At 52.7% G+C, this 13,204-nt stretch overlaps 1 protein-coding gene across 1 annotated transcript in view; it reads right to left on the minus strand.

Annotated features, from left to right (window-relative positions):
• The window catches only part of RAB40C (RAB40C, member RAS oncogene family), a 36,884-nt gene extending 23,903 nt beyond the window's left edge, over positions 1-12,981 (minus strand). Inside the window, exon 1 of the mRNA XM_017808776.1 lies at positions 12,802-12,981. Within this exon, the coding sequence (XP_017664265.1) occupies positions 12,802-12,943 (142 nt within the window). The 5' untranslated portion in view covers positions 12,944-12,981. The remainder of the gene's footprint in view (positions 1-12,801) is intronic.
• Positions 12,982-13,204: the final 223 nt, after the last annotated feature.

Here is a 13,204-nt window from a genome sequence, read left to right on the forward strand (position 1 = left end):
AAAGAGTGTTAATTTTTGCAGTAGCCAGGAGGGGCATGGCCAGGACACTGAGGTTATTCTGTACCACCTCACCTCATTGCTGGGGGCAGGGAGAAGGGACTCTCTTGCTCACAAGCCACCAGGATACACTCACAGTGCCACCATAGTGCCTCACCCAGCAAGCCTGGAGATGGACTTTGATTGGTGACTGTCATTAGTACAGCTGAAGCCACCACGCCACCAGGGTCTAACTGAAAACGTTGGATTTTCTCCCAGACACCCCCAGGCTCTTCTGTTTGCCTACAGGTCATCAGCTCTGCCCAGTGCAGAAGGCCTTCCTAGAGGTTTGTGGGGTTAGTGCCACACTGACCAGTGGCTGCTGGGAAGAGGGGAGAGCACGGGGCTGGAATGAAAACACAGAGAACACACATCAAATATTTAACTTGCTGAGATTTCCCAGTGAACGGGAGTAACCAGCTGTGAAGAGCTGGTTGTGCTGCATGGCATTGGAGAGGAGAAAGGGATGGAGGGATGTGAGAGCAAAGAACTGAAAAATTAAAGACATGCCATGATTATAAAACAGGCAAACACTGTCAAGAGCATCCAGCCAACTCTGCCTTGAATTTGTAACCTGTGTTGTGACAATCCTTCCTTCTACACAGGGAAGCCACAATCACCCAGTGTGCAGCTGGTCTTAAATGAGTGTTTTCACTGCCACAGATGTAAGATAAGCACCCAGAAACACTTTAGAGTGGGTCAACAGACTGTAAATCCTTTTTAATTTGCTTTTGCAAACTGAAAACATTAAGAATGAATCTCTGGTGAAGCTTCTCTGCAGCAAGGACTCCCGGAGCTGGGGCTAAACAGAGATGGGTAAATTTGGTATAAAACCTTTATCACCAGGTCAGACAACGCTGTGGATGCCAAGAACACCACGACAACTACGAACTTCTGTGAGAACATAAACTATGCAGAAAGCCTTTTCCCCTCCCTAGCAGTCAGGCTCTCCAGGCCAGGCTCTCCAGGGTGTCCCTTCCTCTGAGACCCTCTTGCAGGGCTGGCAGAGCCTGGCTGGCTGTCACTCAAGCTCCCCCGTAGTCCCCTGGCACACCTCTGGGGACATGTTTTTTGTCACACAAGCCAGCTGTCATCTTACTGCTGTGTCCACAAGACACAAGCTGCTGAAAGGTCCCTCCCTCTCCCACCAAAGGGCCTGTGCCAACCTGCCAGCTGGATTAAAAGAGTTAGAACCAAACAAATAAACTGTGCAAAACCTATCACTGTGGCTGCTCCTCTGCCTGTGCCACAGACTTTGGAACTGAAGCCCTTCTGTGCTCTGCTAAGTCCAGCCTAAAGCCATTAGTGCAGAAATTAATTTATCCCAAATGCCAGCAATATCTGAGCAGCGTCCAAAGGTGACTTGTTTACTCTACCAAGTCCCTGGGTGTCACAGATGTTACTAGACCTTTCCAAGCCATGCCTGACGTGGCTGGGGCTTAGAAGGGAAAGCCCTGCCCCTGTGTGTGCAGCCCAGGCATCACGTGGGGCTGCCCAGCTCCTTTGGAAAGCTGGAGCCACTGTGGGGGAGAGCAGCCAGGGGTCAGATGCCCCATCCCTGCTGAGCACAGAGAAAAGGCAGATGCAGCAACACCCAGCCAAGTCCCATCCTCACCAACCAGCCCAAGAGAACAGAGGGAAGAGAAGTGCTGGGAGGTCACAAAACTGAGGCCAAAAGGTGGGTGGTCACAAAAAGGAGGTCACAAAACCGAGGCCAAAAGCAAAAAGCTCCAGGTCTGCACTGGGCCATGACAGAAGGCCAGCTCCAGAATAAGAGCTTCATTCCTCCTTCCAGGCCTCGGCGTGCAAAAACCTCACCCCAAAACCAAGGCAAAACCCTACAGACCACCCCCACAACCAAACCAACACTCTTGGGGCTCACAGAAAGAATGTGCACAGCAGGGACACTGGCACAGCAGCTCACAGCAGGAATTTGGACAGCAGGGACACTGGCACAGCAGCTCACAGCAGCCCTGAACAGAGACCCTCCCTGGGAGGTTATTTCAGGGTGAAATCCCCCCACCCACAGGGTGCTGCCCACAGGCAGCACTCCCAGCAGCAGCTCTGCAGAGCCCAGCTTTGGGGGGGTACTGGGAACATGACACAAGGTGAGGCCCAGAGGGCCAGAGCAGCTCCACAGCACACCCCTGTGACATACACACTCCTGGCTTCTCCACAGGCTCTCCCCCAGACCGAGGTGGGCACTGGCCTCCTGGGACTCGTTCTCTGGCAGAACCATGTTCCACAAGACAACAACAGTAACTACACTCCCATCACCATGTTCACATTCTCCCTCTCACTGCACCCCACATCCTGCACCTTTCCATTTAACAACTGCTTATGGTGGGGATGGTCATGAAATGCCAACCTACAGCGACTGGGTCCAGTAGCCAAGTTGCTGCAAGAGCAGAGTATGAAGCCAGGATGCATTATGGTGTAGTTCAGAATGTCTTATTTTGGGTCTTTTTTCAAGCCTTCACCAACCTGTGAGTAAAAGGGCAGAATTCACCTATCAGACTTGTTTGATTGTGGGTAAAAGCTGATAGGGAAAGACTCATTGCTTCATTTCCAGTCAAACAAGGCAGATGGGCATGGAAATCACAGGCAGCCAGGAGCTGTTGAGAGCACGTCCAGAGCAAACAGGTTTAACCAAATGTACTAATCCAACACCAAACCCACTCCCAGGCAGAAGGCAGCTGCTGGGGCACGGGTAAGGTGTGCACCCAGAGACACAGGTTTGAGATCCTCCGATTCTATGAGTAATTTAAAAACAGGCAGCAGCATCTGTATGTAGAAGACACCACCTGCTCCTACTGTGCACTTAGAGGAGTAGTTACTTTCTCTGTCATCTGTAAGTGATACTAAATCATTCAGAAAAAATGTGGTATGAGGGCATCAACACTAACAGATGAAAAAAGTGAATTCAAGCTATTCAAATAACAACTGATGAAGTCACAGGACTTTAAAAAGTGTGTACAGCAGCACATTAACAGCAGCAATTTAACCAGTCAGCTCAGAGCTGGGAGCCACGGGAAAAATCCCTTCCCAATAACACATGAGCTCATCAGTTTGAGTCATGCATTCAATTACCTACTCTTTAGATAGAGAAACAACAAATTATCTTCACCAACAACAGGGGTGAGCCAAACAAAGGTGGATTCGTCCCAGGTCTGTGCTTTTACCCCCCAGTATCACTCCTTGGTTTCGAGCAGGGGGAAAAGTTCAGGTAAAAGTTCCCGAACAGCACCACTGCAGAATAACCCCTGTTCCTCCCTGCAGGGCTAAAGGTCAGCAAGCACATGATGCCACCTCTGTGCTCCTGCTCTGCCTTGTAGCTGAGCCCTGGGAAAAGGACTGAGGGGTCTCAGTTGTTCCGGGGTGCGTGGGAGACCAGCACTGCTGGAGATGGGAGCCCCTGCTCCAGCCTCCATCTCCTGCCCCCAGCAGCACACACACACACCACCCTCACTGCTCCGCTCAGGGGGAGGCCACGAGGAGTTCCCCTTGTTCTGGTGTGCAGCAGAGGAGTGTGGCTGGTTTGAGCAGAGCAGCCCAGCCCCACGTCCCAGCACGGAGCTCTGCCAGCTCCAGGGAGCTGCCACGGCTCTTGGCAGCTCTGGGTGATACATCCACCACGCTGCCAAGCACCTCGTTCTGAGACACATGTAGAAACAGAGAGAACAAACGCCTTGCAATTATCTCTAGTCACCCAAATTGGTAGGTTTTCTCCAGAAAAACATACTCCATCTTCCATTCATATCCGCCTCATTTCGACTGAGGGATTTCCATTTAGCCTGGAAGTTCTGCTCATATCATCAGTTTGTTCCCAGGCATCTTCATCTCCAGTTGAGGGCTCCGAGGTGGGGATCTCAGGCAAATAATTGCTTGGTTGATTTTGTAACCAGCCAAAAGCAAAACATTTGGAGACCTCTAAGAAGCCCAGATTTGCAGAAGAGCTCACTTGTCCACTGCCTGCTCCCAGCCCAGCAGCGACATGGCCCTCACACAGAGGAGCTCTGTTCTGGGCTCAGCTAAGGGTGACAAGTGCATCTGAAAACAGCACTCAAAGCCAGGAGCAAATCTGTTCCTAAAGCTCCAACAATTTCAGTGGGCACGCGGGAAGCTCCAGAAACAGTTCAAGGTCAGTCCAGAATTGGAGATGTGAAGTGGATTTGTGCTTTAGAAGAAAATCAAGAATGATTTTATGCAGAGAAGTGACAACAAACAAAAGAGTTTCTTCATGCTTTGCAGTTCAGATCTCCATAAAAACTATACAGCTGCATGCAGAAACAAAGGCAGCCTGTGAAGGAAATCAGAGGGCACCAAAACAGTCTGCATTGTTGCTGGATGACCATACAAACACCAAGAAAGGCATGGTGTTTGTAAAAACACCCCACTACCCAACACTCAAAAATACCCAAGTATTTGTACTAAATACCTTCAATATCCTGGCCCTCCAGGATGTTTCTGGACACTGTGCAGGGAAATGTTGCTCTACAACATCAACCTTTCTTGGCATTGGACCCGCTCCTGGCGCACGCCAGGCTCACCTGCCCACCCGCTCAGGGATGCTGCAGAGGCTCAGGATGTGCAGGATGCCTGGCTCCCCATCCACAGCCCAGCTGGCACCTCCAGGCTTGGCTGACAATGGCACAGTGTCTCCAGGCCGATGCTCTACACCCAAACAACCAGCGAAAGCTGCAGCCCTTTAGCTGGGTGTAGATGCACCATGTGCCTGCTGAGCGCAGGCACTTCCAGAGCTCCATAAAAACCTCTCTCTCCATGGTGAGACACCACTCACCATGAATTCCTCTGGCTCCTGAGTCTGGTCTTGCTGCACTGACCACCAGCCCCACACTGGGAAGGGACTGCTCCCTGCTGGAAGCACTGGGATGGCTGCAAACATTGCTTTCACGTTTCCATGTGCTGTTTCCAGTGACAACAGATCTCCAGACTTACTGAGCATGGCTGGCGTGCTCAGTGCTCCCTCCTTGCTCCTAGAGGATGGACTGGCCCTGCTGGCACAGCACCCCTGACACACCTGGACAAACTGTGCTGCCTCACAGAGCCCTCACCTGCCTGAAATCGTGTTTTCAAAGCCCAAACTGGAGCCTCCCAAGTCCCCTCCTGACCCGCAGGACACAGATCTCACTCCAGCTACCCTGGCAGCCTCTCTGGAGCACAGCAAAGGAAAAAGCCAGCACTTGGCATTTTGAAAATAGAAAAAAGTATTGAATTTCAGCCCTGTAATACAGATCACACCTGCAAGAGCACAAGCATGTCTGAACCTACTGAGGTATTCCACAGCAAACATATTTGCTGGCATGGTGAGCAGCACAGGGAGGGCTCTCGGCTAAGATCAACCCCTGCAGAGTTTCATGTGCTTGTGTTTCACGTCCTGCACAGTTTCCTGGATGGATTTTACCATCAAGTAACTCAGGTAGTTTGACAATGTAAGAAAAATAACAACTCTTGGAACAAGAGAGGATTTAAGATTAAGTGAACAATAGGCAAAATAGTGGGGTTTTGGTTGGGTTTTCTTTGTTTGCTCATTGTTTGGTTGGGTTTTTTCCATCTAGTTTGGTCTCCAGTCCAGTCAGCCTCCAGAACCACAGGCAAAAGAGACTCCAGCCTGGTGCTGTTACAGCTGGTACTGAAGGAAGCAAGACAGGGTAATTCCTGTGAACAGGACTGGGGGTGAGCAGGAGCAATCATCTGCACAGAGAAGGAAGTGTCACAATAAAACCTCCAAATGGGCCAGGGAACTCAGAAGCTGGACTGGAAACAAGTTGAGTAAAAAAGAAATTTTTAAAAAACCTGCATTTTCTTTAAAATAAGATGAGATGCACAGAACCTTCTATTAAACTTCCAGTTAAGCAAAGCCTTTCAGTGTCCCCTTTTTGCCTGTCTCCTCCTTAACCACTGAGGGTTTAAACAGCAAATATTTTGTTTGAGTTGCATGAGGATTTTTGTCCAAATTCAATGGGTGATACTGCACAGCACACACAGGATATCAAGCACTTCAGGGGTTGTATTTATCAGAGAACAGGTGTCAAAGTTTTAAAATGATCTACTATGGTGTAGAATGGGGTGGTGGAAATGAGACAAAGATGAGGTAGAAAAGAGGAAGAAAATCTAAAAAGCTGTGGCTACGTAGAAATGCTCTCAGCAAAGAGAACCTCTATAGGAACAAACAATCTCTGAGGAACAATCTCTGAGCTGATGTTGCAACCTTACTATTACTACAACTTTTGCAGAAGCAAACAGACCTCTTTGATGGGGAGCCCTGAGCCATCACCCTCTGTGCCCCAGGGAACTCTCTTTCAGGTGAGTCCCATCTCACAGCAAAGCCTTTGGCAAAACAGAGCCGAAGGTTTTCACACTGGAGCTTCCTTCCTCCTCCTGTGCCTGCAATCCCACGGGAACCTGTAGGACAGAATGCTCCTGGAGTGCTCTGAGCTGAGCTGGGGCTGCCAGGGACAGCGAGGGGCAAAGGGAAAGAAAACGAGATTTTAAACTGCAACGTTACAAAAGCTCAGCTCCAAAGCTGAGCTCAGAGCAGAGCTGTTCTCAAGTGCAATGGAAAGATGCTCTGCTGTTCCGGGAGAGGGAGGAAAACATGCCAGGGAACAGCTGGAAACAAAAGCTGAAGGAGGAGGAGGAGACATTTTCCATGGGCTTTCCTATGCAGCTCATACACTAAAACAACCAAGCAAACCCCCACAGCAGGAGAGGGGGACAATGCCATCGTGGGACCTGCAGAGAGCAAAACCTGCTTGCTTTTTACAAACAAAAACCACAGAGGAACTTTTAATCCCAGTTATTAAAAGAACGTTCCACCCATTTCAGCTTTGTACTGCTCGGCTCACATCACCTTTGTGCACTCAGGGCTCAGGAACACGGTAACAGCCATAAAAGCAAAGCTTTTACAGAGGGATTAGAGGTGGTGAGAACTGCCCAGTGCAACCCAGAACTCTGCAGAGTAAGTCCCCAGCTTTATAAAACACCAGCAAAAACACAACTCTCCTCAAAAGTTCTGCACACACAACAGCCTACGCTGCTGTGCCTCCCTAATCCTGATTTGGGAGAGACACAAAACCTGCCAGGCACTGGGTTTGGGGGTTGGGTGTCGGTTTGATGGGGAGTTTGTTGGCTTTGGTTTGGGGTTTGTTTAAGTTTAAGCCGCAGCTGGTTGTTCCACATCAAGCAGAGCTGGAGGTTCAGCGCAGTGCATTTGGAATTATTTTTACACAAAGATTCTGGAGTAAACAATGGAGAAATACGAGATGCTGGAGCTGTTTCTGAGTTTGCCTGCTCTGATGAGATCAGCTTTGCATCCCTGATGACAGGGAAGCAAACATCCCTGAAGGACACTGATGCAAGTGCTGGCTGACACCAGGAATTGCTGCAACAACCACTCTCCACTCTGCAAGTCATCCAAAGAGTTTTCCAGCAGCACAACCAGCATGGTCCAGCTGAAACGTTCCCACTGCCACTTCGGGAACGTGATGGCAGGGCTGCACTTGGAACACTCTGCCTCACTCCTCCTCACATTAAACCTCAAACTCAAACATTATTCCAAACATTATTCCAGAGAATACAGTCATGCCAGAACACAAACAGCAGTTTCCAGTGCCGTGCAGCTGCTGAAGCAGGGGGCAGCCCAGCCAGCTTCTGTTCACCACCAACAGGGACAAGGGTGGACAGCAGGACACACTTGGTGGGACAAAGCCAGGTGAGGAAGAGGAGGGTGAGGTACAGCAGCAGGATCAATGCCTCCTTCCCTGCTGATGCCAAGCCCTGGTACAGTGCAGCAGCACCAGGAGGAGCACTCAGCTGCCATCTGAAGCCTGGGCTCAACACCTGCAGTCTATGCCCAGAAGGTGCCACCACATCGGTGCTGGCCCTGCTTGAGGTTTCACTGCCCGTGGGGACACCCAAAAACTCTGGTGTGCTCAGGAAGGTGCAGTCAGGTATTGAGAGAGGTCCTGGCCTTGTACAAGTTCAAGTTTAGGGCAGAGCTGCTCAGCCCCATGCTTTGTTAAGGTTTGGGAAAAGCCAACCAGCATGGCAGGACCTGCAACCACACATGGCAGCAAAGAGAGGTTGTGGATGAGAAGCAAGAGACCATCTCCCTGCTCAGCCTTGGAAACTTGACAGGCAAGGGGCAGATGCATCGAGAAACATCCCCTTGCAGGCCCTCCCTCTATGGCAGTGAGGAGGATGAAACAAGGTGTCCCCTTCCCTCCACCCCTGCACTGTTGTGGGACAGGTAATCTCCTAGTTGGCACAGAACTAACTTGGGGACTGTGGCAAAGCAAAGCAGAGTTTACAGGGGGAGTTTTTGGATGCACACTGGTGCCTGAGGGGTCACAGGACATGCTGAGAGAGGAATTGCTGTAAGGACTTGCAAGGACAATTTAGGAACTTCCAGATTTAGACAGCTGCACAAAGACAACCAGAGGGAAAAGACATCCAAAGATGTGGGTCAGTCCAATAAACAACCTGGTGATTAACAGCAGCCCCCAGGCAAACTGCAATGGCTGGAGGGGATCAACTACCTCTGAGGGCTGGGCAGTGCCTTCAGCTGCCTGTTCCACCCTCCCAGCCAAGGATAGGGCACCAAGCTGCACTACCCCAGCCCTTGCTGCTGGCATGGAACCCCAGCCATGGTGGGCTCACAGCCCCCACCCAGGAGCTGAATTTCTGCACTTCTGCAATGGGGGAAAAATCCAGTTTTAATGTGAACCATAAAACCTGTCAGTAGCTACTGCATTGAGCACTCCAGTTCCCTTTTCCCTAACGTGTCTTTCAGTCTTGGATAGCAGGGGCGTACCAGAGCACCCAAGGATGGTGCTCAAATAAAGGCACCAAACCCCAGCCAAGGGACAGGCTGAAAGATGGCACTGGGGCTCAATGCATTAGGGTTGGTCTCAGTACCAACCCTGCACAAGGCAGGGCTCTCATTTCAGCTTTTATGACCTTTTTGCAAGGAGATCAGAGTGAGGACATTGGCTGCATCCTCATAACTTTCTCAATACAAGCTGAGGACAGGGAAAAATAAAAATAAAAATCCACACCCCCTTCCAGTCCAAGCCATCTGCTCCCAAACATGCTCTACGCTCTCCCTAACACATGTTTCTCCTTTCCTGTGGGAACAGCAGCAGGTGAGGGGGAAGACAGCCACAGAATAAGCCCTCCCTCACGTGAGGAGGGAGCACATCCCCTCACATCTGCATGCTGAGCCCAGCCCAGCCCGTTCTGGGGGCACCGTCTCACCGGCAGGGATGGCACTCGTGGCTGCTCCGAGTCCTGCCCTGACTCACCCCAGGCTGCTCCAGCAAGCCAACAAACCAGCTGGGCAAGGCCATTTCAGCACAAGGACAACCAGGCATTCCAGGGTGATGCGTGACACAGTGGTGACAAAGCCACAGGGCCCCCAGGTGAGGAGTACCCCTGTCCCCCTCACGCAGGGCACACAGGCCGCCTCTGCTTTCACGTGCAGCTCCACCACACCCCGTGTCCAAAACCACCCTGTGACCACAGACACTTCTGTCCTGCTTCAGTACTTGGGGAAGGATGAGGACAGACCCCAGGCGAGCCATTTAAGCACCCAAGTGAAAAGTGATCTCTGCAGTGGACTCGTATCCGTGAGTAAAGCAGCGTTTTGCTCTGACTCTGGTGTAACACCAGGGCTCACAGCACAGGGACCGGAGCAGCCCCTCCCTGAACCTGGGAGAAGGAGCCAGTGCTGAGAGCAGAGGGCATTCAGGGAAAAAGCAGGATTTTCGGTTCCTAGGTGAGGTCCTCCAGCTGTCCAGAGCAGCTGTGAGGCTCCAAGAAAGGCATCCTCCCTCCACAACTAGAGATTTGGGGAGGGGTGAAAGCTGGGAAGGAGGACAACACTGGAAGCCCAGAAGAGCATTCTCCCTGCCAAAATACTGGTAGGAAGGCTTAACTCAGGGTCTTTTGTGGATGGCCAGGAAGTAGCAAAAGGTAAGTCCAGCCCAATACAATATCCAGCCACAGGACACAAACAACACTCTCTGCTTTCACAGGGAACGCTTGGCTGATGCTCCTGGAGACTGATACACTCCATAGCTACAGCACAAACATAGGAAGAACACGAACACAGGTGACATTTGGACCTCACATTTCTCCTCAAAATGCCATTTTTCCATCACTGTAAGTTCCATACCCAGTGCCCTCACAGCTCTGTGCAGCATCGGGGCATTGCTCACTCCTCTTCCTGCAACAGGGAGTAACAACCACCTCTGCTCCCACGGAGCAGGTTTATTTTCCCAGCAATTTAAAGAAAGGACATTGCTGAGGCCTTGCTATGCACCACAGGAACTGCAGGGGCTAATTTAAGATGCGCCCAATTTAGAACAAGGTGCCAAGCTCCAAGGCTGTGCTGAGAAGTGACCCTTCTGCTCAGGGATCCTGGAAAAAGATGGACAGAAGCATTTATAATGCTTTAAGACAGACACAGCTCCTACTGCATCCAAGGCTCTCAGATACCAGAGAGCAGGCAGAGGCTGCTTACAGCTCACAAAAGCCCATAGAAAAAGGGCTTTTCACCTCTCAGTTGTGTGCTGGTCCAACAGCCAGATGCCTATGGAGGAGAGAGGAATCCCCCCAATCCCTTTTCTAGAGGCTGGGTAAGAGCAGCAAAACTACAGAGCTTCATTTAGAGAGCTTTTCTCCTAAGGGTGTGCCTTCCCAGAGCTGGAAGGACAATGCATTTCACACTCATCCCAAAAAAACTGGCTGGTTACAACTGCTTCCACACAGCAGAGTAAAAGCAGCTCAACAAGACAGAGAGGGCCAAGGGCTCCCTCCCCACTAAGGTCAGGGACCTGAGCTCCACATGAGGTGTCCCCACCACAAGAGCAGCCCAAAACACCCTCCATTTCACACCAGCACCAGCAAATTGTGCTTTCTGGACTGACCAAACAAGTTGTAGATGATACAACACTTGTTTTAAATTGGGATGTGGGCTCTGGGAGGGGATGAGGAAGAGCACAGCATGTTTACAAGCAGATTTACAAACAGAACCTCTACATAACATAAAACTGCTGCAGTTTTGGGGCAGCATTAGGCACGTGTCAAAGAGGAGGCCAGGCACGAGCTGTTCCCAAAATCCCAGAGCCTCGGCTCAGGGACGGTCTCTGTCAGGGCAGAGGAGCAGCATGCCCTGTCAGCACATCCCAGCTGTGCCAGACACACGGGGGCTTCCACTGCCAGGGCTTGTCAGCAGCATCAGCACATCAAATTCACTGGGATATCAAAGCCACTCCAGCTGATTATCCTCAAGGTGCGTCGCTTCCCAGGAGCAACAGAGGCAGAGACTATCAGAGCACATATTACTGTGAAACAACAGTATGTGACCTAATTCTCTAATTAGGAATGGGCTCAATTGCCCACGGAGGGTGAAAATATTAGATCACTGAGATTTCTTTTTCCAGCAAAAAGATGCTGGTATTTTGTTGTTATAAAATAGCAGGTTCCAAGACAAAGCTTTGATAGGCACAGCCACAATCCCTGTTCTTTGGAGTGTATGTATATACCAGACACCCCACCACACACTCACTTCGCTCACTCCTTACTCCTGCTTCAAGCCCAGTTCGATCAGGAGACAAGTGTGACACTTCACATAAAAGTGTCCAACTGTGACACTTCACATAAAACAACCCCCCTGTTACACTCTGCTTGGCAAACCCCAACCCCACAGAGCAGCTCCACAGCTCCCAGCTGAGGCACAAACTCTCTTCAGGGAAGCTCTACAGCTCCCAGCACCTCCTCGAAGGCAAACCACACCAGCCCAGGCAGACACCCGAGGAGATGAACAATCCCGCAGCCCTCTCCTTCCAGAACTGCTGCTCCCATTTCACAGGCAGCCCGACTCCTGAGTCACCAGCTCCCCGTGAATCTCCGCGGAGCAGGTGCGTGTTTGCATCAGCTCCTGGGGAGCCGGTGGTGGCTCCGAGGAGCGGCTCCGAATTCGGCCGAAGCGGAGCATCGGGAGCTCCCGATTCCCTCGGATTCCTGCTGCCGGGCAAACCTCAGCACCACCTGCTCCTGATGCAGGGTCTGAGCCCTCGGGGAGGTCACTGCGCACGGAGCGGGGAAAGGATGACAGATTGAACCCGCCGGCAGGACCCGCACCCCGCCAGGCCGAGCTCCGCCGGGACCGCAGGAAACCGCGGCACTCCTTGGCTCTTAATGACAGTCTTGTGACACCGTAGTTAATGGTCTGTCATGGGCTCCATCGGGAGCCTCGACGCTGGCAGGAGGCGGATCGGCCAACCCAGCCCTGCCGGCACGGCCACCGAGCCGGAGCGGCTCCGGGCAGGAATCGGCTCCTGTTCTTTTGTTACAGCTCCTGCTTCCCCCGGGAACGGCTCGGTCCGTGTGGGCACCGGGAGGGCGCGGGCAGCGCTCCCCTGGGGAAGGGTCCGGCTGCGCATCCAGGGATTACATCACCCCCGGCCCCTCTGCCCACGTCCCCCTCCAGATTTGGGGCGTTTTAAGGAGCTGCCGAGGCCTCCCCGCTGCCCGCCACGCGCGTGAAGAAAAAAAAAAACAAAGGAAAAAGCAAAACAACCCCTCCCTGCCTGTCTGTCAGCCCGGCGGGGTCACGGCCCCGGGGAGGGGGTACAGCGGGCGGGGTGGGGCTGACAGCGGTGGGGGTGACAGCGAGGAGGGGTGACAGCGACAGGGGGTGACAGCGGCCGGGGTCCCGCGGCCCCCCAGCCCCCTCACCGTTGCTGTAGGCGTACGGGGACTCGGAGGCGCCGTCCTGCAGGCTCTCCAGGATCTCGCCCTTGCCCACGTCGCTGTCGCCCACGAGCAGGAACTTGAGCAGGTAATCGTAGCTCTTCACGGGGCTGCCCTGGGTGCCCATCCTGCCTCTCAGGGCCGGCGCGGCCCGGCCCGCATCCTCCGCCCGCCGGCCTGGGCTGCGGCCTCTGCCCCGCGCCGCTCACCGCCGGCCGCGCATCTTCCGCCGGGGCCGCGCTGGGACCTGCGGCGGAGGAGGAGGACGAGGAGGAGGAGGAGGAGGCGGAGGAAGGGCCTGGCCCAGCCCCGCAGCGCCCCCGCCGCTGACACGGTCCCGCTCCGCCCTCCCGCCCGCCCGCACAAAGCGCCGCCGCCCCGCCGGGCC

This window comes from Lepidothrix coronata, unplaced genomic scaffold (genome assembly GCF_001604755.1).
Source record: "Lepidothrix coronata isolate B3197 unplaced genomic scaffold, Lepidothrix_coronata-1.0 Scaffold24, whole genome shotgun sequence".
NCBI classification, from domain to species: Eukaryota; Metazoa; Chordata; class Aves; order Passeriformes; family Pipridae; genus Lepidothrix; species Lepidothrix coronata.